We start from the raw sequence: 27,576 nt of genomic DNA, 5'->3' as shown, positions 1-27,576 counted from the left end.
GCTTCCCGTATTTCCTGCTGACCCCTTTGCTCTTGTCGTCCACTTTCTTAAAGTTTTCCAGACAACGTTAACATTCATGTCATCTGCATGATCTGATGAACTAAGGCTCTCCCATCTTCCTTCCCTTCCCTTGGATTGAAAATAAACTCCTATTTCTTGTATGAACTGCCATTTGATCAAGGCCCTGGTTGCTCTCGGGTTCATATATTCCATCAGATTCCCTGATGTAAAGAAAAGTGTGTGTGCAGACTCAAACCTTTGTGCCTTTCGATTAAAGCAATGGGTGATATGACTTTACATTTTGCATATTGGATTTTGTATATTTGTTTTTGTTTCATCGCTGAATCTGGGGTCAATCCTATTGCAATTTTAAGAATTGGCATGCACAGTTTCTTCTCAGTTTGTGGTTTTACTTGTGACAAGTTCCACAGACTGGTCTGAATGCTGATAGGCATGATCCTCAATTGCTCTTTATGTCATATAGCTTAACTTTTGCAGAAATCTTGCCTGGCCCATCATTTTTTTTGGTGTATTTACTTTGCTGTTGTCTTCTACTCTCTGAGAGTTTTAGTCAGTAATCTTATACCTGCGAGTAGACCGGTAGCATCCATGGTGGTTCCATGATCGGAGATTTTCTGTGTTCATTGTTCATCATTGATCAACAGTAATTTGACCCTTTTTATGCGTTCATATCATTATTCCTCAGGCTTCCTGATGTTAAAAGAAGTGTAAAGAGGTAAAGATTCAAACTTTGATGCATTTCGATTAAGATCAAAGGTGGGTCGGGACAGGACAGCTTGGCAGCTTCGATGGGCGATACGCAGCACTTGTCTGGGCCACGCCACCGTTCTTCTCTGAAGAAGCCCTTATGGATCGTTGTGTTAGTTTCAATCACAAGTGTACTTCTGGTATGTGCTCACATGTTCCAGCAACACAGCAGAAGCCCATGTCATGGTCTGTCTTCCAGAGGATGTCAAGCTCTATCAGGTTGGCTTCCGGTTCACGTGAGGAAATACACGGATGAGGAGATAGCTGCCCGTGCAGTGATCCGAGACATCTTGAGAACGCCTCCCGCTATAACTAAAAGCTCAAAAATCGCCTTCTTGTTCTTAACTCCGGGTTCTTTGCCATTTGAGAAGCTCTGGGATAAGTTTTTCGAGGTAAAACCTGGGAAATAACGCCATTTGCTTAATTATCAGGCTGCTTTTCACCCACATACATACACACATGTATATACGAATCAATCGGGAGCATGATTGATCTTAATGCTGATAATCGTTTGTGTTCACATGAAGGGGCACGAGGGAAAGTTCTCTGTATACATACATCCATCGAAGGAAAGACCAGTTCATATCAGCCGTTACTTTTCTGATCGCGAAATCCACAGTGACCAGGTCCAGTGAAAAAGCCAATAAACACTAAAATGTGTATAACGAAACTCGTGCATTCTTGAAATCTTTTTCTTGTTTTTTTTTTCGAAACGTGTAGGTAATATGGGGAAGGATTTCGATGGTTGATGCAGAGAGGCGGCTTTTAGCTACCGCTCTTGAAGATCCTGACAATCAACACTTTATTCTTCTCTCAGAGAGGTAATTTCAATGCCATTTTCCCTGATATTACCCCGTAATGATTTCAACGTGATTCCCTTATCAGAGAATCTCTTTCGTCTCGAGTTCTGCAGCTGTATACCGATTCATACTTTTGACTACACCTACCGATACTTGATTTACGCAAACGTTAGCTTCATCGACTGGTAAATCCATCTATTCTTATGTTAAAAAGAGTTTATCGTTACATTAGCCTTCCATTGACTCACGGCTTCGATATTAAGTTTTGAGGATCTAGGTCCACACGGGACAGGCAGGCACATGGAACACATGTTACCTGAAATCCCCCGGGAAGATTTTAGAAAGGGTGCTCAGGTAAAACACCGAACGAAGAAAAATATAAGCGACCTAACCCGAAACTCGAAATCTATATACAGATACAACTATACAGTTTCAGGATATTTATAACGTGAGGATTATATATATGCGTAGTTGTAGAATATACATCAGAAACTTACCTTTTTTGGTAAAATGAGTTGTTCTTTGGTTTAAAACTCTTTCTCTTTTTGGCATTTTCGACAGTGGTTCACAATGAAGCGACAACATGCTGTGATAGTGATGGCCGATAGTCTCTACTATGCGAAATTCCGAGAGTACTGCAGGGTAGGTTTTCCCGTTTATGTATCCCGATCTATTTATAACAATGACATGCATAAAAATTTTGAGTTTTGCGTTACGATCCAAATTTTCTGGGCTAAGCTTACAAGATTTGGTATTGTCGGGTTTTTTACGGATCGATCGAAAGGTTTACAAGCGATATTCGCTCTGTTTTCTTGTTTTTGAAATGAAAGTTTCTTGAATATGCAGCCTGGCGTGGAAGCAAACAAAAACTGCATAGCCGACGAGCATTACCTCCCGACGTTCTTCCATGTAAGGGTTTACGCCTTTTACATAAGTCTTAACCCTTTCTAGCAGTTCTTCAGATTGTTGACCTCTGAAGCAAACACTTTGGCTCGGGTTTTTCCGGTCGTTCAGATGCTCGATCCTGCGGGAATTTCAAACTGGTCAGTGACTTACGTCGACTGGTCAGAAAGAAGGTGGCATCCGAAGACGTACAGAGCTCGAGATATTTCCTACGAATTCTTCAAAAATCTCACGGTATGTCAGAACCTTCCTCTGCTACTTCAGTGTAGGGATGTGCATGGGTCGGATATCCAGACTTGAACCCGAATGTGTCGGGTTATATGTCTTACTACCCGAGAGAATTTTCGGCTGCCCATAAGTAAGGGAACCTGAACATTCAAACCCATTTTGGCCAATTTTTCACACATTTATGCTTATAAATCTATCCATAACCAGTAAGTACATATTTATGTCTAAGAACCATTTAGAGTTCATTCTGAATTTATCAGTTTACTATTCAAGATGTGAAACGATAAGGTTAATTGTAAGAGTGGAAGAAACTTATGTTTAAGTTTTTATGTAATATAATTAAAACCTGGGGGTTCAAACCGTGAATTAACTATTCTTCGGTATCCTCGGGTGATTACGTACCCGAATCCAAACCCGGAGTTAGAGTTTTCTAAAGAGAGACACGATCTCATCTCATTTCATACAGTGTTTGGTACCCAAATTTCGGGGTTTTTTGCCATCCCACGTTAGAGTTTGTGTTTGAAGAAATGCCAAGAACTGTTGAAATCACGCTTCTATGCGTTTTCCACAGATCAAATCTAAATCTTATTAAATTTTTTTCTCATTTATATGCAGTGGGACGACATGAGCGTCCATGTTACAAGCATGGGCAAGGTACGTAATATATCCAAAGGCTTGTTTCTTCTGCATTAAATCGCTGCTACTGCGTGTGAAACGCTGAAAAACTGCGTTTTGTGTGATGGGTTGAAGCATGGGGATGAGCTTCGATGGCCATGCACATGGAACGGAATAAGAAGACCCTGTTATCTCTTCGCTAGGAAGTTCCACCGGGACGCTCTCAACCCACTGGTTAGCCTCTTCCCTAATTTCACCGGCACGCTATGATCTGAGATAACCGGACCGAATCTTGAACCGAACCTCCCGACCATTCTTGGGGACCCGACAATTCCAGATCGCTCTTACTGTAAATTTATAATGAAATTGGATGTCTCGGGTTGACGGGGAAGCTTAGGCAAGCCTGATTATCATGTAGGATGCAACCGGAGGGGATAGTTTTGGTTAAGGATTTTGGTATTTGACATTTTTGTGTATGGTTCGGTTTGGTACCCGTTTATGTTTTCATTGGTATCTACAGAGAATGTCATGATACTCGGGATTCTTAGGAATATGGATACAGCTCAGAGTTAGAATACGGTTTTATTATTCAGATATAAAGTATGTATTTTTTTTTGTTTTGTTTTGGGGAGTTAAAGGCACCCTATACTTGTGATGATGGCTAAACCGAATAATCTGCTGATCAAAGGAAGTGAACCGGTGATTAAACCAAATGATTTTCAAACTCATGTGATTCGAATTTGGATTTTGATTTGAAGATTCAGATTTGGATTTTTAATGACGTTTGAGTGTTCTAAAATCGGATTCTGCAAGTTGGTTATCCGTGGATACGGGTAACTTTGCCCGCCCCTGTTTAAAATGATAAGCCACAGATATACGCATGCACGATATTGCGTGAATTTTGTGTACATGAGCCATTTGCCTGGTGAGTCAGGTCAGGACGATGGGAGCCGGAGGGACGGTGGTGTCGAGAGGGGAGCAATCCCAATCGTTGCCGTTACAGCTCACCGAGAAGTGCTGAGGAGTCCAGGTCTTGGCCGATGCCTCTCTTTCCCTCGCGGACTCCCTCTGTCTATCCTCCACGGCCCTCTTCGCGACCACTGCTCTCTCCCAGTCCTTCGCCATTATCGCCTCGCTCACTTTGCTCCACACCAATGTCGACTCGCTCTCCTTCACCTCCTGCATCCGACACAACATTTTATATATATATATATAGAGAGAGAGAAAGTTGTGGATCCAGACAAATTTATAACCGGTGCAATAATAAAGAATGGGATCACAAAAAAAAAATCGTAGAGAAAAATTTAATTTTGTTATAGGGTATTTAATAATTTTATTTAAAATCTATAAAGAAAGTAAATTTTTGTAATTAAACAAATGGAGTCTGTGATGTCATTGATATACAAGAGAGTCTGTCCCTGTATATGTATTTATGCATATATTCGGAAGGATTAAGCGAAAGATGTCGAGTTTCTTGGTCCATACCTTTAAGTTCTGGACGATGGGAGTTGCGATTGCTGAGATGTTATCCTTGGCATTGTATATGACCTCCTCCTCTCCTGTTTTCATATCCCTTGCCTTCACCGTCCTTAAAAGTGATAAATGCATATGCACCCTCCTTAATTATCTTTAGGTGACGTAACTAATTAAAACCCTAATCTTATACGTTCCAGATTTCAGTACGAGCAACGCTTACTTGTCCCAGTAGCCGTAAACCTCGTACAGTGTTTTCCCGGAACGAGATTCGAAGATTTTGCCCTTAATGGATCGATTGTTTCCTCTAAACCCGAAGAAGGAATCGGTCGGAAAATGTAACTGAGCCTCGAGACCGGTCTCGGAGCACTTGACGTGGGTGTGTCCGGTCCAGTAAGCACCAGGCACAGGCAGGATTCTCATAAGAGGCTTTGGACTGCTCATCTCGTAAGTCTCTCCTCTATTCAACAGCTTCATTGTCCTTTTACCCTTCACCTCAGCCTCCACATAGGCTCCTTGTTAATTCAAGATCGATCGATCGATTAATTATACGAACATCGTAATGATTTTAATTTAGGGTTATATATGTGCAATAATGTATGCGGTTAATCGTGATTATGGTGGTGGTTTTCTTTCTAAGGATAAATCTATAACGTACCACGAAATTTTGGGTTAACGTATTGACACCAAATCATTTCAATGTTCTCTTTCTCGTGAAAAGCGTGGAGTGCAGATACCGGTGGATGATGCGACACCTGTAAATTTACGTATCATTGATTACGATATGTAGTCAAATTCGTGTTACGTATCATTGATTATGATATGTAGTCACAAATTCAAATAGAAGAAAAATAAATGTGAAATAGAAGTGTGATTATATGTTGGACATATACTTGCTCGAGGATGACGTGGATATGTGCATGGGAGACGTGGTGAGTTTCGCCGAGGAGAGGGTTGTAAGGAGCCATGCCGAAGATCAACGGTCGGATGGTGGAGATGTTCCACGTCAGCACGCGTTTCAGCCGTTGGATCGGTCTATCTCCGTGGTTACACATGCCCAGCAAATCTTGGCCGCCGAAGCTGTACACTAACTCCCCGTAACATTGGAGCTGCGACTTTGGTAGATTCAAAGGAGGTGGCATCTTCACCTGACCAAACAAAACATAAAAGATTAAATAAAAAAAAAAGAAAAGAAAGATCAAACATGTCTACGTGGGCGTCACATTGCGAGTCAATTCATAGAAAATGATGATAGGGTTATGTAACTATAAATGAGAGAAGCATTGATGGTACAACCAATATTCTAACCATACAAAATAAATGAGAAGAGACTATTAACTTATGGGGGATTATTATTTTGTCGTTGCGTTGGTGTTTAACTCTAAGCCATGTGTTAACACCATTTCCAATGTGAATGGATATTACACTTAAAAATTATTTTCGGTATAATATATTCATTCACAAATCGTCACCAGAAAATAAACAAATAAGTAAAAGCCAAGTGAACTGAGTGTCCTTACCAAATTACTATAACAGTGTTTGTTTTGTCTTGCTTCAAAATGATATGTTGTTTCCCCTAATTATTTCTTAATAATAGAGTTTATATCTTAAATCAGGGTTTGATTTGTTAGCTGATGTGTAACCATCAAATTCGTGGAAACTAGGGTTTGAAACTTTATAGCTATTCAGATAAAAAAAAAAAGGGTTTCGAATCTTTGGAGAATATCTATAACCTCATATGACTCAGTGTACACTCCTCGTTTATGATGTTTTTGGAAAGGAATGAAGGGCAAAAGTTCTGCCTCTACCTGCATGCATGCATGCAGTGCCCAGAATATAAACAGACAAGCAATTATTGATTCTGTGTGGGTTGTTTTTTAATAATAAATAAATGTATAAACTCGCCATGAATAAACGCAAATTAATTAACACCAAACCTTTGTTATTAAAATTAATAATAATAACTAAACCCTTGTTATAAAAATTAATAAGGAGAAGAAGAAATAGGGTTTATATACCTGAAAGTGAGAGAGGTCGGAGCCGGGGCGTACGTTCTTGAAGAGGCTTAGAATCCGACGGAGGAAGTTAGGAGCCGTGTATTCAGAGTCTTTTTCATCTCCCAACGAATACGGCTTCGCTATCACCACGCGTTTTGCAGTTTCTGCTTCGGCCTGTATTGGGTCGCGAAAATTCGCACAATTAGAGGAAAGACTTGCACAATGATTAATGTAAACATTGTTTTGAAATCAAAGGTTCCATGGAAACAACAATAACAAAACACCAATTTACGTATACGATACAAGAACCACTTGGAGACGTGGCGACACATTTACCATCGAGAAGGAGAACTGTTTCTTCTGTTGTTTTTTTTTTCGTAGGAGAAGGAAGATCGCTCGAAGTGAAGCGAGATCTTCTTTTGTAAGGAAACAGACAGAGAACCTGTTAATTTATAGAATTTTGCTAGGAAAAAGAAGAAGAAAAACACAGAGAAGTGTCGGACCAGCAATTGGAGTAAAGGGAAGACATGATGGTAGTTAGATTTATTGAGTTTCGTGCATTACTGTTATTTGTTATTACTATATGGTAGCAATGAATGTGTGTGTGTGGAGCGTTGGAGAGTAAGTTTGCGGATAGTTGAATAAAATATCTCTTCCAGCATCTTTTATAAGACAAAAGGAGAAACTTTCTCGCATGGGCCTCACTGATTGATATAGTTCACAGTAGAATTATACTATGACCAAAGGGACCCACGGTTGTCATATCATGTCACGTGTTATAAAGTTTTGTATGTGTTCTCATGACATCAACTTATATTATAAGTTAGATATAGGCGGGATACGATGGCAAAAAGTCAAAGCACCAGCGAACCGGTGACCTATTCGTATTCTGTATTCATTATTCGCCATACCTCAATCTGCGTTCCATCGAATCAGATCGAATCTCGGCTTTTAAAGTGCCATGAACTACTTCGCCAGCCAAAAATTTAATGTGACGACCCTTTTTCTCCACACGATAATGTAGTTTACACAAAACATGTTTCTACGTATTCATTTTGAGCCAGAGAAACCGTCCGGTCTGGTCGGAGAGTTGAGATTCCGACGAGGGGAAGAAGTGTCGGGGAACAAAAGCGATCAATGTCAATGCAAACGATTTGTACACTACGACCGTATATGCATTTGTATACATATAAGGTCAGCTGTTTGGCGATGGAGCCGGTTACTTCTTTTCTCAATGTCCATTTAGAGAAAATGGCTGGGAAACAGACCAGTAGTGTTTTGCCCCATAAAAAGATTACGAAAAGAATATCTGATTGCGTCGTCTCCTTATTATCTTTGGAAGAGATCACACATCTTTATACGAAGCATTGTTAAGACAAAGAAGGAACAAATGTGAACAGATTGTAGAGATGAAAAGAAGGGAACACCGAAATCCTCCCACTAGAAAGAATAAAAGAATGACAATATATAGCCCTGAATATAAACGAATCAATGAACCAAACTCTTAGAGAGAGAGAGAGAGAGAGAGAGAGAGTCTAGAGAAGCATATGGTGATGAGAGGTGGGTTGATGGTGTTGAGGAGCAGAAGAGCCAGGGGGAGCGGGAAGAGCAAGGAAAGGATCTCCGAATGGATTAGGAGAAGAAGAAGCGGGATTTGGGAACTGGTGATGGTGATAATGGTTTGTCGAGTAATTGTACTGATACTGCTGCTGCTGCTGCATCATCATCATCTGATGTTGCTGTTGTTGTTCGTACTGTTGTTGCTGTTGCTGTTGAGACAGCATCGCCATCTGAACATTCGTCGGAGGTGCAATGGTGTTAGACATGGCGAACGGATCTCTCTGCATCTCGAACGGGTTTGGAGGAGCTGTTACAGCCATTCCTCCATGCCCATATCCTGCGTTTGTCAGTTGTATCTGTCTCCTCGCTGCTTCGTCCTCGTAGAGGCTGTCTAATAGAAGCTTGTCGAATCCTCCCGCCTGTTATTACACAAACCCACCAACGGTTTTTAAGTTTTGTCCTGTAAAAATCTCGGGTTTAGGCTAGAGATATGGGAACTTACAAGTTTGGTTTCTACCGCTGGCCGTGGAACTTTGTTGTTATCGTTCTGAGGGGTGACCAGTGCCAGTTCCCACCCCGTTCCACTGGCTTCTATTAAGCTTAGACTGTTAGATGGACCTGAAGCCTCGTGCCCTGGATAGACGTTTTCACGCCAATGGAAAACGGGTCACCGATCGAGATTGTAGTTTTGCAGTATGAAACTTGTTTCTCAAGTATGGTTCTTGGAGCATTTTTTTATGGAGAGGAAGTGGTATCATCGACCAAAGGGACATTTTTTTGGTGTGAAGAATATGGAAAGGAGGCGTCTGTACCTGGTGGGTATATTGCGAGAGCCAATGCATTGCTTTCCTCAATCTCTGCAGCTTTTGGGTTTATTTCACTCAGACCCTGCAACCATTAGGACAGGATAGACGACAATGGTCACTGGTGGTAATAACAGTTGGCTTCCGGGTGAATAGGAAGATGACTTACCAATAGGTCATCGGTGTCTATCAAATTCGCCGGTTTGATTTCTTCCTCTTCTTTTTCTACTTCAGGTTCAGGCACTTCTTCTTCTTCCTCGGTTACAGGCTTGTTGTCTTCGATGTTTTCAGCTTCCTTCTGGCCTTCCTCTTCTTCAGGTTGTTCTCCTTCTTGTTCTTCTTCCTCCTCCTTTTCCTCGTATTCCTGAGCGAACGGCCAAAAAAAGTAAAAAACCGGTACTGATAGCTCGTGTGTTGGATCGAGATACGATGAGATCTCAGTATCATACCAGCTTTTTCTGAACAGAACCACTTTGAGGAGCCTCTTTAATGTACTCTTCCATTGTCGCGAGGAAAGATGGTGGAGGCTGAAACCCAGATTAGGAAACGAGCACACTTTGTTAGACTCGTGATGTACGCAATCAGACAGAACTCGGGTTGCAAAGTTGAAGGACCTGTCTCAACGTCGGGAACTGAAAGTTCCTCGCGATCTCTAACCCTTTGCAGTACTCATAAAACTCAGCCAGATTATCAGCCTGCACAAAGAAAAACAATTTGAACAAGTTGCATAGTTTGAAACCTAAAGAGAAGATTCGAAGGAAGAAGGCAGTGGCTATCTCTCACCTGTTGACCAGCCCTTTTGTATATATTGAGAGCTTTGACTGCATCATGTCTTGACATCTCAAAGAACTGAAGAGGCACGCAGAAATACACGCTTTTACTTCAGCAGAACAAGACAGGGGGGAGTTTTAAGACAGAACATCATTACCATGTCTACGAGGTTAATGATTCCGTCGTTGATTGCACAATATATTTTGAAGCTCTCTTTAAGCACCAACGCGAGTGCGTACTGGATCAGATAGTTGCTATAGGCTGCTCCTTCAGGCTGCACAACTGATACCAACTTAGAATTTTCTTTCTTCACATTTTTAGGACACGAAATGTAAAGTTTGGTCTGAAATATGATCTTACCTGACAGCCGACAAGCCGGTAAAGAAGCTGTTGTAACGCAGGTAACTGTTCTAGCAAGTCTTCTCCAGACAGTACCCTCGTCCTATGCGTCTGCAAAGCATTTAAACCCGAGTTCTGGCCAAGGGGTTGTGACATATTTATATATAAAAATCTAAAGTTCAGAAACAGAACCTTGGAAGCGGCACCAGAGGCTTTCTGCAAACGCTCTGACTCGATGTCGTATTTCAAGACACGATAACACTCGAGCCTCTCCTCCAGAAACAGAGCGTATGTCCTAACCCAGGCCGAGCAGTCCCAGGCTGCGTCTCGGACAAGACAAAAGCCAAGTTCAAACGTTGCCACGGCGAATTCGGCCATGAGGTGTGACAGAAAAACGAAAAGGGATAGAGGGTATTTTCACCGAGAGGGCTGGAATCGTCTTTGAAGTTGGAGATTCTGAGTATATGTCCTCTGTGTGAGTAATTCAGAAGCTCCTCTCTGAAAGTGGGATCGCCTTCTCTTAATGTTCTGTGAATCACTATCAACACCTTTATTGCGACCTGCGTACGTGCATGCAGACATTTCAGTGGAAATCATATATAAAATCGGATTTTCGGAAAGGAAACGTGTAATAAGAGGAAACACGCACGATCCAGTTGCGAGTTTTGGACAATCTCTTGGAGAGTGCGTGAATGCAGTAAGCAACATCCGCTCTTGGCCGTACAACAGACGTCGCCGAGAATATTTCTGAAATTAAGGAAAAGACAGCAAAAGATCTCTGGAATCAGAAACTTATATGGATCAGAGCCTTTCAACGTATCGAAAATGGAGAGTTCTTAACTGCGAACGTGACGTTCTTTAGGGGGACATTCTACGTGATTCGTGGCCTTGACGATGGCAATATCCAAATCCTATAAACCAAAAATGAATTCATATCGTTCGTTGGTGATCTTCGTACACAGAATCTACATTGCGCATACAGAGGGGGAAAGGATATGGGAATGGAACCTTGAATTCGCTGTTGACCTTGGCGAGGCCAACGGTGGTGGTGTCCTTTAGCGCTCCGTAGGCTTTGCGGAAGCTTTGGAACGTTCCCATGGATTCTACGACACTTTCAGAGAGAGAACCTGTCTGAATCAGAATCTGGAATTAGGTTTGAGTTTCCGACAGATCTGAACACTCCAACGGATCTGTTTGATATGATGCCAGAGAGAGAGAGAGAGAGACAGAGGAAGAAGAAGATGATGACGATGACGAACAAATGAAAAGGGTAAACACGTTAACAGACTATAGGTTCAGCTTCTCTCTCTCTTCCCCCAAAACGTGCGTAACAGAAGATTGATGATCTGTGGAATTTTCTTTTTAGATAATTTGTCTCATTTTTGGCCTATATTCTATTTTGATCACAATCATATCTTCCAACACAAATCCCATGATATATTTTCCCCAACTGAATTTCGGTGTCTTCCTCTTGCTATTTACTTTATTCTCATACATGAAATCTTAATCGTAATAAAGAAACTCATCATTCTTATAAAACGCGTCGTCCTCCCGTGTCTCGCGGATGAGAAGCAATAATTCCCCAAATTCTAGGGTTAGGGTTTCGCTCTCCCCCGACGTCGGCAGGAAATTGACAACAAACAAAAATGGCGATCAGGAAGGTATTCAGCGAGACCAAAGGCATGAAGGTGAAGGAAGTGCTAACCTACGTGAAGCCAATGTTGTCGCTGGGTCCCTTGAAGAACTCCGCGAAGAGAGGGATCCATAATTACAGCGAAAAGTACATTCAGACCAGCTCGGTTCAGCCTCTCTACCATGTCTGCTTTGCCGGCATGATCTTCTCCTTCCTCGTTGCCTTGCCAAACGAGCGTCGCCACCTCGAGCACCAGCTGCTCGCCAAGGACCATGGCTCCAATGGCGGCGGTCGGTCACTGATCACTTCTCGGTCTTTCATATGTAATACAGGTATGCAAGCAGGGCAGGCTGTCTCTGAAATCCATGTCCCTTTTTGTCAATGAAATCTCTTTCACTGCATAATTTTGCTGTTACAGGATTTCTCCTATGAATGTGATCACTTCAGTATTGAACTGTTTCGGTTGGCCTCTCTCAGTGCAGCTCGTGGACTATATATTTAATTTGGTAAGATGGCATAATCCTTTTTCGGTTTCATATGGGTGCGAAAACTGCATCTTGGTTGCCTGTTGTGTTATATTGATCCTTCCTCTTGCTGGCCACAAGGTGTGTTCCAGTTGTGATCACGCCTGAACCTATGTAGAATTTGTCAATTTTAGCGTACTTAACCTCTCTTGTCGTCCTGTTTCTGGTTTTCACTTCCCATTTTCTTCTAAAACAGAGAATGTCTATCTGGGATATGTTTCATAGTACTCATGATTTACATTTTATACATGTTTGTCTGAATGCACGTGGTATGGAGGAGCTAAACTCGCTGAGTCAAGACAGAGGAAGCTGGAGAACGGATGGATTTTTATTCATTAAAAAAAAAAAAAACGCCTGAGGGAGGAGGGGTAAGTGTGATAAAAAAAAAAGGTGAAGAATCAAGTGGTGGTAACATAGTGGATGAGCATGTTGACCACGTCTTTAGAGACCTTTGAACCTGAATTCTTGAGATTCTGAATCTTGGCCTGTGTTTCCTCTTCCAGCTTCTTTGCAGTGGCGCTCTGATTCGTCTGGACAGGAAACCAAAGAAGATTGAGATTGAAGCTGTGTTGGGATATAACGATTGACGTTATTACCTCGGAAACTTGATTCTGGTACTCTTCCTCCAAACGAAAACGGTACTGTTCCACTTCTTTCTCAGCTTCGTCTTTCGCTTGTTTCAGTCTCGCCTGTTTTGCTGATCCACCCAAGAAAAAAAAAACAAGTGTAACTGTGTCGATCCACATTCACTGTCCTGTAATAACTGACGATATTAGATGGTATCTAATACCGATCTGAGTATTGAAAAGAATGGAGGGGAGGGAGAGAGAAGGATACCGTTCCTAGCGGCCGAAACGATACGACCAGCTTCTTGTTCAGCCGTCAAGAGCATCTGAATCCCACCTTGTCCTCTGAAAGAATCCATGGCGCTCTCTCCTTCACACACACGAAAAAAGGCAAAGATTTTCTTTTTTGTATCTGTCTTTTTTATTATTTATATAGAATTGATGTTATCTTGTAGTTGCATTCTCCTCGACATGCTTTAGATGGAGAGGGCTTTTCTCCTTTCTTCTTGGAGTTAGTTTTTTGACTCGACTCATGTAACATTAAAATTCGTAATTTTTTTAATTTATAATTTACAAAATAGAATTGCTATTTTGCCTTTTGTGAGTGTGAAACATTCTCCAAGGAAAGAATCAACAAGGCTTACTTACTTAATCACACCCCTCTGAACACGAAACGGATCTGTTCATACTTTCAGATCAAACATTAAACTATTTATCAATTGCATGATAATAATTTTACCATTTTATGTTTAGTAAAGTAGTATCTGTTCTTAACAAAAACATCAAATTAATTGGACCTCCCTTTTTATATACATATATAATAAAGACCGTTCGGTTACGTATCAACCAATGTCTAGTTAATCATTATTTTATTTGGGGATACCGAAAGAAAAACTAATGATGAAGTTCATGAGGTTTACCTAGACATTATCCAATTTATATACTACATAAAAATATAATGAGCTAATTTATACCCAAAAGAATGCATTGGGTTTGGTCGAGAGTTGAGCTGATGTTGATGCGAGAGATACTTGTGAAATTTCCACAAAAAAATATCTGAGTATATTTTTCCCAACGTGAATTATATGTAGCAGAAAAAAAAAACAATGTGGTAATTTATTGAGTCATCTCCACCTTCCCCGTAACGATCATTATCTCATATAATAAAAACCCACTCTCACGTTAGTGCGCGTTCATGCCAGTCAATTTCTCTCTCCTCCTTCTTCTTCCTCTGGCTCTGATCCTCCGATTCCAGGCGCTATACCAGAGAGATGGGCAACGGCAACTCCACGGAGCCGCGCAGGTCATGGCTCCGGCAAAGCCACCGCCGTCACGACTCCGGCACCGCCAGCCAGAGACTCGTGACTGCCGAGGATTTCGCTGGCATTGCTCTTCTCACTCTCATCGGCGTATCTCTCTCTCTCTCTCCCCCTCGCGAACTTCATTTTTCTGTTACCGGTGGTGATGCGCCGTCGTTTTGACTCTGTTTCAGGCGGAGATGGAGTTCAAGGACAAATGGCTCGCTTGCGTTTCCTTCGGGGAACAGACATTCCGTACGGAAATCTCTGACAAGTAAGGCCCCCTAGATGCTGTTCCTAATTCACCTCTTCAATCCTGAAATCTCCCTTCGCTTGATTTCTCTTCTTCTAAAAATGCTGGTACCGTTTTCTTTGTGATGATTTTGCAGCACGGACAAGCCGATTTGGAATTCTGTGAGAAATCTGAAACCGATTTGCGACTCTTAAGTATCTGCGACTAGTTCGGGTTGCTAATCTCGGGTTGGATTTTCTGTGTATTATGAGTAACCAGGAAAAGAAGCTCCTGTTGGAAAGAAATGGACCCAGTCTTGCGAGAATCTCGGTGTTCGAGGTTTGTGAAAATCATCTAGTTTTCTTCTATCTAGATTCAGCTTCCAGTGAGGAATGATCTGTTGACAAGACTTTCTCGGTTGGTGCAGACCAATAGGCTATCCAAGAACAATCTCGTGGGTTATTGCGAGCTTGATCTACTTGAGTTTCTAACTCAGGTCAGTTGGTCTGTCTTTGTATGTATGTTATGCCACTCTGTAATTCGCTATTCATTCTCCAATTCATTTTATTTGAGTCTTTATTACTAACCACTGATTACATGCCATATTCTTCTTAATCCTTGTGCATACTGTAGTGTCAGTCACGAAGAATGGGCAAGAAATTGATTATTCTTATGCTTATTTTGCTTTTATTTTTGGATGATGCAGGAATCTGATTCGAGTTGTAAGTCATTCGACCTGTTAGATCCAACATCATCTAAAGTTGTTGGCAGCGTCTTACTTTCATGCTCTGTTGAGGTCTGCTGTATGTAGAAACGTGGTTGGACAAATGCAGTGGAAATGGTTGCTGATCTTTGGTGGCTAATGTGTGCAGGACCCTGTTGAAACTGAGAAGCGTTTTGCAAAGCGCATCTTGTCTATAGTGGTATGCTTTACCCAATCGTCCTCCCTATCAATTACAGTCTTGTAGTTTTGTGGTGGCATGTTTTCTATATAGTACGTTCTTAAATGTCCCCTCGTGTTTGTCTTTCTGGTCTCACTTTGTTTAGGCTGTGCCTAGATTTGTGTCCCCTAAGAAACAAATAGCTACCACACTGATTCTGTTTGAATTTTCCGAATGCTACCATTAATGGCTTTTCTTGAGCAGTTTTTCTACGGAGTATTATGTCATCCTGGGTGCTTCAAATTGATAGCTTGAGTTCTTTAACAAATGCAGGACTATAATGAAGATGGACAGCTATCATTCTCAGAGTTTGCTGATCTAATTAGTGCTTTCGGCAATCTAGTGGCTGCTAACAAGGTTTGAACTTTCGCGGCTTTACCACCTCTATAAGTTGCATGTGCCTGTATTTTTGTGTCTGCTAAAAGTTTCAAGGAAAAGAAATAGCTCTGACTACATTTTCAAAACTGGACGCTGGATTGTTGCATTTTGGTGGAAAACGTCTTGATGTTATCCCTAACTTGTTTACCAGAAAGAGGAGTTGTTCAAAGCCGCTGACCTGAATGGGGATGGTGTTGTGAGCATAGATGAATTGGCTGCGCTTCTTGCCCTTCAACAGGAAAAGTAATGGCCCCTTAAAGACGCTGTATTGTAGAATAATATATCCTGAAATGTTTCTTTCCAGACCAAATTAGTCGCTGCCTATTTGAGTTTCAGTAATTCCCTTTCCTCTATCGCAGGGAGCCACTTATAAATAATTGCCCCGTGTGCGGTGAGACTCTTCAAGTTCTGATAAGCTCAATGCTATGATTCATATGACTCTCTGTTTTGACGAAGGAACTGGTAATCAAATAATGACTGGAGGGTTCTTAACCGATAGACAGGCGTCATATGGGTGAGAATCTTATTTCTAAAAGTTTTTGATCAGATACTGAAGTAATAAATCTATTTCCTGGCTTAACCAACATTTGGAATTGTTAACAATTTGTCAGGTGGATGTTCAAACTGAGCGAATGGGCTCATTTATCAACGTATGATGTCGGCTTGAATACCGGTTCAAGTGCTTCACATATTGTGGTATGTGCTCTTTCTACCGTCTTTGCCCTTTATCACCATTCATATATTAAAAATTCTATATTCTAATTAGAGCTAATGCATGCATATATATCATGCCATTCCTTCTATTTTTTTTTTTGCCTTTCTTCTGAGCATCTCCCTTCCGTATGAAATTGCATTCATGGCACTCTTGCTTTTGCTTAGTATTTTGTTTGTTGCTTTAGGTGATTGATAGAAAGACAAAGAGGCTCGTGGAGGAGTTGATTGATTCAAAGATTGTTTTGTCGATGAGAGCTATTTACCAGTCAAAAATCGGGCTTGGACTTATGGACCAAGGTATACAGTCTCAGTTTTTCTCTCTTTCGCCTCTAATGCATCCCATTACTATTACTCCGGGATATAAAATTTTCTGTCGCAATGTGCTTACTGTGCTTGTGAAGCTCGCATGCTTGCCCTTGTACCAAATTAAACAAGTAATTCTTGCTGGATTGATCTCCTTCATGCAGGGGCAAAAGAGATTTTACTGAATATTTCTGAGAAGCAAGGGAAGAAAATGAACTCAGTTGAATCTGCCCGAAATATACCAAAGTTTCTTGAGTTTTTCAAGGCATGATAATTTCTTCTCATTAAGCTGTCATTCTTTAAGTTACTGCTGGATTTCAACCTGTCACTAGGGGACTTGTGGATTAGAGTTTGGGATGTACTTACATTTTCTTCTTTATTTCTCTATAGAGCCAGGTCCCACATCAAATTCCCCCAGTTTGTTTTTGGTGGCATCATCTTTCTTTTGTGAAAATTTAGGTGAAATTGACCTGAGAATTGAAATATCCCTCTTCCTTACAGGATCAAATAAACATGGCTGAAGTCAAGTATCCTCTGGATCACTTTAAGGTAAGTAAAGCAAAGCTTCTATTGATGTGAACTATAGACTGCACGTCTAACTTCTGAAAAAGTTCACTGTAGATAACAACTTAAAGTTGAGTTGGATTATCTGCTGGCTTTAACGGACTTCTGGAAAAGTCTACGAAAATATTGTGCTTTAGATAGCTTGATTTAACTTTGACCTTGTGCACTTTTGTTTGATTCAGAAGCTGACCATTTACTTGCAGACATTCAATGAATTCTTTGTAAGGGAGTTAAAAACTGGTGCAAGACCAGCTGCTTGCGTGGATCGTGATGATGTTGCTGTTTGTGCTTCCGATTGTCGATTAATGGCATTTCAATCTGTAGAGAATTGCACACGTTTCTGGATCAAGGTAAACTGGTTTCTAGAGTAGCTGCATTACATTTATTACGTTAGGCAGCTGTAAAATCACAAAAACTTTGAGATGAATATTTTAGCTGATAAACTCATCTTGTAGATGTTGCTCACCATCCTAAATTTTACTGATAATTTTCTTTGTTTCTCGTAACAACAAATGATAGGGCCGAAAGTTTTCAGTTAAAGGCCTCCTAGGGAAGGATGTGCATTCCGATGCCTTTCTTGATGGATCTTTGGTGATATTCCGATTGGCCCCACAGGTGAAGACAAGGCTGCATACTTTCTTGCGAAATGCAAGACTTAAGCTGAGAAGCTAACTAGTTTCTTCTTTACATGGTGTATTCGACTTGTTACAGGATTATCATCGTTTCCATGCTCCCGTCTCCGGAGTCATAGAAAAGTTTGTGGACATCCCTGGATGCTTATATACAGTATGTTGTGTCATGCACCTTCCTTTCGTCTTTCTTACCATTCAACACTTCCTTTCTTCTTTATCATGTGTTCTCACGACCATCTCTTCTGTTTCCCTGTTTATCTAACCTTGCTTCCTAGGTTAATCCCATTGCAGTAAATAGCAAGTACTGCAACGTATTCACAGAGAATAAACGGACTGTGGCAATTATCTCGACACAGGAATTTGGAAAGGTTTGTGATCTCGTGTACTCATGGGACATCTATTTCTGTTAATCGTCTCTTAATATTAGTGTGCCCGTGTCTGTATTTTAAAAGAAATAGCACTTAGTTCTGAAGTAATGCCGAATGAATACTACAGAAGTAATGCCATGGCTTAGAATTAGAATGACTAGAAACATTTAGTTCTGAACATGTGCTAAGATTGGAATATTAACATGTACAAATACATGAAATCTATCAGCTGATCGGGAAATCAATCTCTAATATGAAACCTGATCACATGACGGAACTTACTTTCAACTCTATGTCTGTAACAGGTCGCTTTTGTTGCTATTGGAGCAACAATGGTTGGTAGCATCACATTTGTCAAGAAGGAGGGCGAGCATCTGAAGAAGGGGGATGAGGTTAGCAACTTTAAAGAAAAGTACTTAAAAACAAATGTCTCTTATGCAAGTACCTTCCAACTCTTCACTCTCGTTACCGTTCTCGATATGCAGCTCGGATACTTCTCATTCGGCGGAAGCACAGTTATATGCGTCTTTGAGAAGGTTAGCACGGTTTCATACTTTGCATACTAAAAATCAATTTCTATCCTTTGAGTACCAGCGACATAATAAGTTAAAAAGGACTTCAGATAATTATATTTTTGCTTCCTTACTGCCCATAAGCCAACTTTTTATCTCTTGAATGCAACAAAAGTTCGTACCGCCGCTCTTGAAGCTGTATACGTGACAGCACAAATACCCGAAAATCGGGTATCCGTCGGATACTCGTCTCACGGATACCCGATTTTAGGGTACTCGTAATTTTCAAATCCGAATCCAAATCCTTATTTTTCAATACCCGTGAATCCGGATCCAAATCCGGATAATAGAATTTTTAAAACCGGATATCCGCGGGTACCCGCGTATTATGATTATAAATAATTATATCTTATATTTATATAACATTTTTATAAAATACAATTATTTTAGATGAAATAATTTCATATTTTTTTAATATTAATTCAAAAAAATTAAATTTATTATTATTTGTCTCTTATTATCTCTTTTGTCTTATATATTTTATCATAATTCATCAATTTTTATAAATATATCTTCATGTTTTAAAAATTTTATATATGAATATTGTTGTTTTTCTTAAATAAATCCGGATCCGGATATCCGCGAGTACCCGACTATTATTCCGGATACTCGTACCCCGGATACTCGTAAATACCAAATCCCGGATACAAATCTCATAGTTAAATACCCGAGCCTCCCGGATCCGAATCCAAATCTCTCGATTTTCCCGGGTATCCGACCCGTGCCCACCCCTAATACGTGTACAATACGAAAATTGATTTGGTGTGCATCAATCAATTTGTGTTGACTGATTCATTCTGCAGGATGCGATTCGTATTGACGAGGATCTCTTAGCAAACAGCGCAAGATCCTTGGAGACTTTAGTTTCAGTCGGAATGCAACTGGGTGTCTCCAACAAGACAACGTCTGCTGCATCGGTAATACCCAAGTTGGAAAACTGTGTTTTAACTGCCTGAATGCTTTTTAGCCTTCGAGGGCTAACGAGTTGAGCAGTTGAAAGATATGATGTGGGTTAGTAAGGAACAATTTCATTTGATTTTTCCTTTTGCATCACGTATTGTCTTGTTTCTTGCACAATGACTGTGTATAACAAGTGTCCTGTTTCTGTTTTATGTTTATCTATTCAACGAGCTCTGCGATGTCATTGACTGTGGTTCGTCTGTCAGTCTATCACATTATTTGTTTGTATGTATTTATAGATGCTACTAGGTGACAATTTTACATGCAAATAGCTGTCTTGTGAAGAGCTTTTTTTATGTAACTCCCCTATCTCTCCTCTTCTGTATGTATTTGTTTTTTTTTCCTCTGCATCTTCATCTCTTTGAAGTCCTTTCTACTAAAACTCTCATGGCGAAGACAAAGGTAATGGTGAGTATCACTTTGTATCTGCTTTCACTTTTCCTGGTGATGTCTTTTGGTGAACTCCAAGTCGGGTTCTACTCGAAGACATGCCCTGAAGCTGAGACAATCATCAGCAGAGTCGTTACAGGAGCTCTCCTCTCCGATCCTACCATCCCTGCTGTCCTTCTCCGTCTCCATTTCCATGACTGTTTTGTCGAGGTAATTTCCATTTCCTGATCTTTTACTTATTTGATGAAAGCCATTTTTCTGCGCCATTTCTGAGATCTTACTTTGGTTTAGGGATGTGACGGATCGATTCTGGTGAACAACGGAGCCGATTCAGAGAGGAATGCCTTTGGTCACCAAGGGGTTAGAGGGTTCGAGACGATAGAAGCGGCCAAAGCCCAGCTTGAAGCTGTATGCCCAGGTGTTGTCTCGTGTTCAGACATCGTCGCCTTGGCTGCTCGAGACTCCATATCTCTGGTAACACACAACATATAAAAAAAAAAAGATTGAATCCATCTTTTCTTCTTCTTGGTTTGTTTCCTCTTTTCCTTGGCCGTAAAGGAAAGGGCTTCCTAAGGAAAGCGATTTTGGGGATGGCAGGCAAATGGGCCAGCGTACGAGGTTCCGACAGGGAGGAGAGACGGTCGGGTTTCGAATCTATCCTTGGCCAGCGATATGCCAGACATCGACGACTCTGTGCAGGAGATGAAGTCGAAGTTCATGCGAAAGGGGCTCAATGCCAAAGACCTCGTCCTTCTCAGCGGTATGTTCTCTCTCTCTCTCTCTCTCTCTCTCTCTCTCTCTCTCCAGAGTAAAGTCATGCTTGTTCGGTGGTCTCGAGGCTTTGGTACGAAGTTCAAGTTATATGAATCCGAAACCTTTGATGAGTTGTCATTGTTTTCTGGTGTCACGTGACTCGTTGCGTTTCTTCGATTTTATGACACACATCTTGATATCTGTGTACACATCTTAACTAAATTCTATTCTTCAGAAGACAATGGTATTTTTTTTCCTACTTTTATTTGTGAAATGAAATCTGTTCAAAATCAAAAGATATAAAATCCGACAGAGGTGTTTGTGTTCTGTTCTAATGGCATTAATCACTCCTTTCCCGTTTCAGCGGCTCACACTATCGGGACAACGGCGTGCTTCTTTATGACCAAACGTCTCTACAGTTTCCTGCCCGGAGGAGGACCCGACCCGACCATCAACCCAGTGTTTTTACCCGAACTAGTTTCTCGTTGCCCTCGAAATGGCGACATCAATGCTCGCTTACCCATCGACCATTTCAGCGAGCGGCGCTTCGACAAGCAGATTCTGCAGAACATTAGGCAAGGATTCGCCGTTCTGCAGTCGGATGCGAGGCTGTACGAGGACGAGATGACCCGACGGGTAGTGGATTCTTATTTCGGGCTGCTGAATCCGATCTTCGGGCCGTTTTTCGAGGCCGATTTCGTGGAGTCGATGGTGAAGATGGGGAGGATTGGGGTCAAGACCGGCCGTCACGGAGAGATAAGACGGGTTTGCTCGGCGTTCAATTGATAAGGAGGTAAATATTGGGGAGGTGAGATTAGTTTAATGTTAGATTGTGTTATTATGTCAAATTGTATCAATTGATTTCTGTTGTTTGTGCGTTACAATAATATGTCTGCGGGAAAAAAAAGGGGCACTTATTGTTAAAAAAAAAAAAGAAAACCTAAAAAGAGGAACAAAAACAAAAGGGGAGGGGTCATCGTTATCGTTCTCCAGTTGGAGTGGTGGCGTTGGGGCTTCTCACGAATCGTCCCTGTCCCACCCAGCAACAACAACAACGATGGTTAGGTTCTTGTCCTAATCAAGTTCAACCAAAAACAGTTATTTAGATTAGATCTAATTAAGCCTTGAGACGAGGGCGTTGGTGGGCGTTGAGCTTTCGGACTTTGTACCTTATCTTCTTTGAGAAGAGAGACGATTTCTTCTTTTCTCTTTATATCTCAGCACACTCGCTTCTCTCATTCCCAACAAGTACTCCTCTATCAACAGAAAAAACCATCACATATCATTCTGTCATCATATTCATTCACCATTTTGCACTTTCTTTTTTATATATATAATAATGGGGAGTGGACAATTTAAGTGTTATATATATATATATATATAGCTTTGTCGCAAATATATTATTTCCATTTAATATATATTGCTTTCTCACGAAATAAAAAAAAATGTGATGATGATTAAGATTAGTTTTCTCCAATGATTTAATTTGTTTTTATTTCTTATTTAGCTGCGCCAACTGATGCGGCACCCGAAGCATTGATTGCATGGTGGTGTGTACCCTGCGTAGTGAGCATAAGAAATTTAAAAGAGAAATAAACAATTTACCTTATATGTAGCAACCATTTTTAATAATATACTTTTCACAAAAGTTATTTATTTTCTATTCAATAAGTCTCCACGTGCAAAGTTTTTTTAAAATTGAAAATGAAATTAAAAAAATGTACACTTCAACAAAATTTCACGTCATCTCGTACCAAAGTCAACCCTAATAGAGAGCTTATTTCAACATAAAAATCCTACCGTGTTAATATAATATACTCTAGATTTTATAAAACAATTAAGGAGACCTAGCTAATTTCAGGCGCCACGTGGCGGAAGATAAGCAGTTAATACCAGACGCCGAAAGATTATTACGAGAATTAAATATCAGAAAAAAAAAACCCGATAGTTTCTGTTTTCAGAAGAAAGGTGAGACTTTCCACATCGCCGGAGAGAGTGAATTTAACGTACATTGACGCCGTCGGCTCCGGCGGAGTCCGGCACTAGAATCTCATCGGAGAACGGCGAAGCTTTATCCGACCAAGCTTCCAAAACGCCATCGTAGTCGAGCTTCAACAACAGACCAGATCTCTCCTCCGGATTCGGATTCCATTCCCGATCCTCTTTTCCAGATTCGCAGCTCTTCGATTCCGCCGGCGGCGAAACTTTCTTCTTCTTCTTCTTCTTATTCTTTTCCGCCGCCATCGCCACTGTCTTCTTTTTGTTGTCGGATTTGGCTTTACCGGCGGGGGCGGCTGTGGTTGGGGCAGATTGCATTCTTGGCGAGATCTGATCGAAATCGACGGTCGGAAATCTCCACCAGTTCGCGTCGTCATTGTCTCGGAGTGTGCTCCTCAATCCGAGCCCCAACTGTAATTTTCCGGCGAAACCGAATCCGGTGGAGCTTCCGTACCTTACCGGCGGCTACGGCTGTGGTTGGGGCAGATTGCATTCTTGGCGAGATCTGATCGAAATCGACGGTCGGAAATCTCCACCAGTTCGCGTCGTCATTGTCTCGGAGTGTGCTCCTCAATCCGAGCCCCAACTGTAATTTTCCGGCGAAACCGAATCCGGTGGAGCTTCCGTACCACGGATTCATCATCATTTGCCCTAACCGGCCGATTTCGTGATTCGCCTCTTTCGATTCGACACTGCCCATTATACTGTCGATCCCCTCTTCAACCTCCTCGTCCAGAATGGATTCCGCATCGAAATCGTCGAATATCTCCAGTCGATTCACCCACGAACCATCGATTTCGCCTCCTCTGCTGCTCTTCCCTTCGAAATTCATCTCCTTCTGCTTGAAGAACATACCAGTCTTCACTGGCAGCGGCGGATGGAACAGAATATCGGGCTCCTCAATCGATTCAAACGGCAAAAGCAGCTCAGAGGTTTCGTCGAAATCACTGCAAGGAGATTTAATCCCGAAGAACTGCGAATTCGAGGGAGATTTCTTGGCGTCGGAGGAGAAGATGTTCGGGTAAGCGGTGGAGAGAAGCATCGCCGCCTCGTTGTAGGTCTGATTCGGCCGTTTCCGCGGGGTCCGCGGCTTCCTGGTGGAGATAGCGAGCGGCGAATTGGACTCCGACAGCGTCGAAGACGGCGAGGGAGTGTTGTGTGAGGTTGCTCTGCTGGTGGTTGACGTCGATGGCGGAGACTTCACGATCTCCAGGTCAAATCCGTACGCGGCGGCTCTTCCGCCGCCGCCGCTTAGACAAGACGACATCAGCCGTCGGTGATTGGTTGCCGAGAAAGTGGGATTTTCCGGGAAAACAGAGGTTGGTGAACTGGGGAATTCTGGAAATGGAGGAGGTGAGAAAAGGTCTTAGCCTGAATGACAGAAGATGAATTATTCTAGGAAAATTGCGGATTTCTGGAATCAGAAGGAAGAGTGTACGAGCAGTACTGTGGATGACGATGGTATAGCAAGAAAGTGGAGAACTTTTGCAGGAAACTCGGAATTTCCTCTTTTGCTGTGATTTTGGATGATAAACCCTAAACCCCTCTTACCACTCAAAAAACAGAGTAAAGGCTGAGACTTTTTTTTTTCCTGTGGAGTACTAAAACAAGAAAAAAGGCCAAAACTTTAAGAGGGGAAAAAGAGGATTCTCACTATGAGGAAGCAAACCCCTTCACCCGAATAGAGAAATCTCCAAAGTTTTCGCCATCCAAAAATCCCACCAACTTAAGACAGCAAAAGCAGCAAGCTTTCGAATAGAGAGGAAACCACACAAAACCCTAGAGAAATCCAATGCCCAGTAAAGAGGAGAGGATGTGAAATGGGAGAGAGAGAGAGAGAGAGAGAGAGAGAAGGGGGGGAAGGAGAGTCACGAGGAAAGGGAAGAGATATAAAAAGAGAGAGGGGGAAAAGGATACGTTAGGGTTTGTGAAGGTAAAAAGGGATGCAAAATGGAAGAAAAGGTGTGTCTCTGTAAATACGAGAGTGTAATTTCGCAGAGGGTGGTGGAAGAAGAAGACGACGGCATACTTCGAACGGACGAGATAGGGCGCGTGGCCTCTACGTGTTATTCCCTCTCTTAATTATTTTATGGATTTTTTTAGAATTATAAATTATTTTATGTCCTTTTTGGATTAATTCCAGAAACCCATACGCACCTGCAAAAACCTTGACAGATAATATCCTCCAACGTGGCTCATTCTCATTGGTTGAATTAGATTTCCAATGATGACGTGGCATTTTCTTTTACTGGGTTTCACGTGTTCCAAGGAACGACTAACGTAAATAAACTTAATTAACATAGTACTCAGACTTAGAGACAATATCCAAACCATTGGAATCTACTCTCAAACTATATATTATATTTAAAAAATGTAATATCCATAACGTTTTCATATATGGATAATAAATTATATATTATCCTTGGACACAAACCGTGTAAGGATAGAAAATCCCATATGTATGTATTAACGATGTATACATTAGGGCTACTCATATATATGTACGTACCAACAAAAAAATAAGGTATTACATATTTGGTAAGAAATTTGTGTATGTATGTATATAAAAATGAATATAAATATAAAAAAAACAAAAAAAGAAAACTGTGAGGATGAATATGGGGTTAAATGGATTGTCGAAAACAGAGGAATGATTGTAACATTTTTTGGTGTCACATGCAGGATTTGTGTGGCAGATGGCAATCATACGTTGGGCTCATTACGTTCAATAACTCCTGATTACATCATTATTGTCATTTCCATATATATATATGCGGTCTTTTTTTTTTTATCTCATTTGCAATTTGGAAAACTTGTTGTCTCTTTCGAATTAAAACACTGTGTCCGTGACATAACTTAACTCAAAATTAGCTAATTATATATAAACACGTATAGTCAGAATTATTATTAGATTATCTCATGTAAAATTATCTTATTTATATTGACTTACGTGTCTAATTTTTAATATCTGAATTTTCAAATATTCCAACTATATATTTTCCATACCCAACCTGGATAATTAATTTAATGTTGTGAGGAGACTACCAGTTCTCACCCTTCTCTTGATATTTCATGGAACAAAGTATCCAATTGGAAATATTTTAGGACGATTTAATGCGCGACTTATAATTGGGGCAAAAAATATCTTCGACCAATGAGCGAACGATGTATAAATTATTAATAGATAAATAAAATTTAATAATCCGAAAATAATAACTTTATGTTGTGATAACATCGAGTAAAATATATAACATTGGGACAGCATACATATAATTTCGGCATTTCTGTCGGTGTAGTGTATTGACATTAAAGAGTAATAAAATTTATAATACATGTCTCTCTCGTCTCCAAACTTAGTGTATATATGTGTGCTATATGACAAGACTTTGTTTGTAAAACTCTTTGATTTCGCAATCTTTTCACTTCACTTGAATAAAAAAAATAAATATTCATTTTGCTCCTAAAAATTATATACAATCAATTACTCCTAAAAATTTACAATTATCATGTGAGCCTTCAATTTATATTTATTTATTTTAACTATGAGAGTGAAAAATTGGAGAGAGAGAGAGAGAGAGAGAGAGAGAGAGATAAGGAGAAGCCGTGGTGGAGAGACAGAGGTCCTTGAGAAAACAGGATAAACCTCAATGACACTTTTTGTTCTTTTATGTTTCACCGGATTTTACTTTGAAAACTCTTTAACACACATGTGACCTCTTCTTTTTATTCTGTCTTCATACATACATACATACATACATACATACATACATACATACATACATACATACATACATACATACATACATGTTGCCCTAATTCTTAATTCGTATCAGCATGGCGGTTTCTACTGCGTCATGATACTCTTTCACTTTTTCTCTCCATGCTTTGCATATCTTCTTCTTTTGAATTATTCAACCGTTAGGGTAATACGCGCGTCTTGTTGTAGTTTGAATACAGTTTGGCGATATATATAGATTAGGATTTAAAGTCGCATACCCAATACATAATAATTACGGATTAATTTTTCAGATAAGGTAATTAGTTCATCTAAAAAACATGTAACATTATTCGTTTAATAGATTTTTAGCAACCTATCCAAATGGCGTCTCTAGACAAGGATATAAAAAACACAACTATAGTAAATAATTTTCGATACCAAAATAACGAATTTTTGTTACCAAAAACCCATTAACTTTTATAGAAGATGAAAGTGTCATCATTATATAATTTATAAAGTATTAACATATCAATCTCATAAATTGACATAGATCATGATTTAGCATATTCGTCTTTTAATGAGAGATCAGAGGTTTGAATAGAGTAATCTTTGAGATCAATCATTTACCGCTTCGTGGACTGATCCAAAGATGAATAGAGATTGGTCTGAATGTGTATTGCTCAGATGTTGTTTGATGGTATGATATTCTTGACAAGTATTCAAACATGAGTCAAACCTAACCGACGTTTATTTGTTATGTTGAACGACGTCGTCT

The 27,576-nt window shown here is 40.5% G+C and overlaps 8 protein-coding genes across 11 annotated transcripts in view; 4 read left to right on the top strand and 4 right to left on the bottom strand.

Annotated features, from left to right (window-relative positions):
• Positions 1–3,935, top strand: part of LOC104811779 — a 5,149-nt gene extending 1,214 nt beyond the window's left edge. Inside the window, exons 2-11 of the mRNA XM_010538598.2 lie at positions 707–1,160; positions 1,296–1,394; positions 1,489–1,589; positions 1,682–1,753; positions 1,832–1,922; positions 2,130–2,210; positions 2,415–2,477; positions 2,583–2,705; positions 3,315–3,353; positions 3,450–3,935. Coding sequence (XP_010536900.1) covers positions 810–1,160; positions 1,296–1,394; positions 1,489–1,589; positions 1,682–1,753; positions 1,832–1,922; positions 2,130–2,210; positions 2,415–2,477; positions 2,583–2,705; positions 3,315–3,353; positions 3,450–3,584 — 1,155 coding nt within the window. The 5' untranslated portion in view covers positions 707–809 and the 3' untranslated portion in view covers positions 3,585–3,935. The remainder of the gene's footprint in view (positions 1–706; positions 1,161–1,295; positions 1,395–1,488; positions 1,590–1,681; positions 1,754–1,831; positions 1,923–2,129; positions 2,211–2,414; positions 2,478–2,582; positions 2,706–3,314; positions 3,354–3,449) is intronic.
• Positions 3,936–4,103: 168 nt separating this feature from the next.
• On the bottom strand, positions 4,104–7,306 carry LOC104811778 (oxysterol-binding protein-related protein 4B-like). The gene is made up of 7 exons (XM_010538597.1): positions 7,121–7,306; positions 6,806–6,958; positions 5,681–5,935; positions 5,446–5,542; positions 5,011–5,302; positions 4,800–4,902; positions 4,104–4,493 (listed from the first exon to the last, which is right to left on the bottom strand). Exons 1-7 carry the CDS (start codon positions 7,121–7,123, stop codon positions 4,245–4,247), a joined length of 1,152 nt encoding a protein of 383 aa, XP_010536899.1. The 5' UTR covers positions 7,124–7,306; the 3' UTR covers positions 4,104–4,244.
• Positions 7,307–8,103: 797 nt separating this feature from the next.
• Positions 8,104–11,592, bottom strand: LOC104811775 (putative clathrin assembly protein At5g57200). Its single transcript, XM_010538595.1, has 14 exons — positions 11,266–11,592; positions 11,099–11,168; positions 10,907–11,004; positions 10,679–10,817; positions 10,450–10,577; positions 10,279–10,368; positions 10,076–10,192; positions 9,931–9,996; positions 9,762–9,842; positions 9,597–9,674; positions 9,317–9,511; positions 9,157–9,232; positions 8,847–8,977; positions 8,104–8,763 (listed from the first exon to the last, which is right to left on the bottom strand). Exons 1-14 carry the CDS (start codon positions 11,353–11,355, stop codon positions 8,320–8,322), a joined length of 1,803 nt encoding a protein of 600 aa, XP_010536897.1. The 5' UTR covers positions 11,356–11,592; the 3' UTR covers positions 8,104–8,319.
• Positions 11,593–11,717: 125 nt separating this feature from the next.
• Positions 11,718–13,311, top strand: LOC104811777. Of its 3 annotated transcripts, none has more exons than XM_019202510.1 (4): positions 11,719–12,222; positions 12,309–12,782; positions 12,918–13,052; positions 13,224–13,311. In XM_019202510.1, exons 1-2 carry the CDS (start codon positions 11,904–11,906, stop codon positions 12,320–12,322), a joined length of 333 nt encoding a protein of 110 aa, XP_019058055.1. In that variant the 5' UTR covers positions 11,719–11,903; the 3' UTR covers positions 12,323–12,782; positions 12,918–13,052; positions 13,224–13,311. The 3 variants fall into 3 exon arrangements, with proteins under 3 accessions (XP_019058057.1, XP_019058055.1, XP_019058056.1); XM_019202511.1 differs by having other exon boundaries at positions 13,191–13,283; XM_019202512.1 differs by lacking the exons at positions 12,918–13,052; positions 13,224–13,311 and having other exon boundaries at positions 11,718–12,222; positions 12,309–12,396; positions 12,692–12,749.
• On the bottom strand, positions 12,790–13,586 carry LOC104811776 (V-type proton ATPase subunit G3). The gene is made up of 3 exons (XM_019202513.1): positions 13,252–13,586; positions 13,011–13,111; positions 12,790–12,944 (listed from the first exon to the last, which is right to left on the bottom strand). The coding sequence occupies exons 1-3, from the start codon at positions 13,337–13,339 to the stop codon at positions 12,813–12,815; spliced, it is 321 nt and encodes a 106-aa protein (XP_019058058.1). The 5' UTR covers positions 13,340–13,586; the 3' UTR covers positions 12,790–12,812.
• Positions 13,587–14,162: 576 nt separating this feature from the next.
• LOC104811774 (phosphatidylserine decarboxylase proenzyme 3-like) lies at positions 14,163–20,098 on the top strand. The gene is given in 22 exon segments (XM_010538594.2): positions 14,163–14,389; positions 14,473–14,552; positions 14,668–14,692; positions 14,790–14,849; positions 14,938–15,006; positions 15,217–15,306; positions 15,383–15,433; positions 15,725–15,808; positions 15,981–16,072; positions 16,189–16,237; positions 16,240–16,343; positions 16,441–16,525; positions 16,729–16,840; positions 17,011–17,111; positions 17,348–17,395; positions 17,614–17,760; positions 17,930–18,025; positions 18,122–18,196; positions 18,318–18,410; positions 18,716–18,802; positions 18,896–18,946; positions 19,786–20,098. Coding segments are annotated over 22 exon segments (1,890 nt in total). The 5' UTR covers positions 14,163–14,251; the 3' UTR covers positions 19,939–20,098.
• Positions 20,099–20,232: 134 nt separating this feature from the next.
• LOC104811773 (peroxidase 43) lies at positions 20,233–21,957 on the top strand. Its single transcript, XM_010538592.2, has 4 exons — positions 20,233–20,542; positions 20,624–20,806; positions 20,930–21,092; positions 21,450–21,957. The coding sequence occupies exons 1-4, from the start codon at positions 20,267–20,269 to the stop codon at positions 21,869–21,871; spliced, it is 1,044 nt and encodes a 347-aa protein (XP_010536894.1). The 5' UTR covers positions 20,233–20,266; the 3' UTR covers positions 21,872–21,957.
• A 21-nt stretch (positions 21,958–21,978) lies between these two features.
• Positions 21,979–25,172, bottom strand: LOC104811772 (protein CHLOROPLAST IMPORT APPARATUS 2). 2 transcript variants are annotated; one of them, XR_771502.2, is made up of 4 exons: positions 23,713–25,170; positions 23,096–23,537; positions 22,255–22,341; positions 21,979–22,115 (listed from the first exon to the last, which is right to left on the bottom strand). XR_771502.2 is itself a non-coding variant. In XM_010538591.2 (3 exons), exons 1-3 carry the CDS (start codon positions 24,348–24,350, stop codon positions 22,585–22,587), a joined length of 1,140 nt encoding a protein of 379 aa, XP_010536893.1. In that variant the 5' UTR covers positions 24,351–25,172; the 3' UTR covers positions 22,355–22,584. The 2 variants fall into 2 exon arrangements, 1 of the variants encoding a protein (XP_010536893.1); XM_010538591.2 differs by lacking the exons at positions 21,979–22,115; positions 22,255–22,341 and adding an exon at positions 22,355–22,644 and having other exon boundaries at positions 23,713–25,172.
• Positions 25,173–27,576: the final 2,404 nt, after the last annotated feature.

This window comes from Tarenaya hassleriana, unplaced genomic scaffold (assembly GCF_000463585.1).
Source record: "Tarenaya hassleriana unplaced genomic scaffold, ASM46358v1 Cleome2, whole genome shotgun sequence".
Classification (NCBI taxonomy): Eukaryota; Viridiplantae; Streptophyta; class Magnoliopsida; order Brassicales; family Cleomaceae; genus Tarenaya; species Tarenaya hassleriana.
This window is presented reverse-complemented; position numbering and strand designations above follow the sequence as displayed.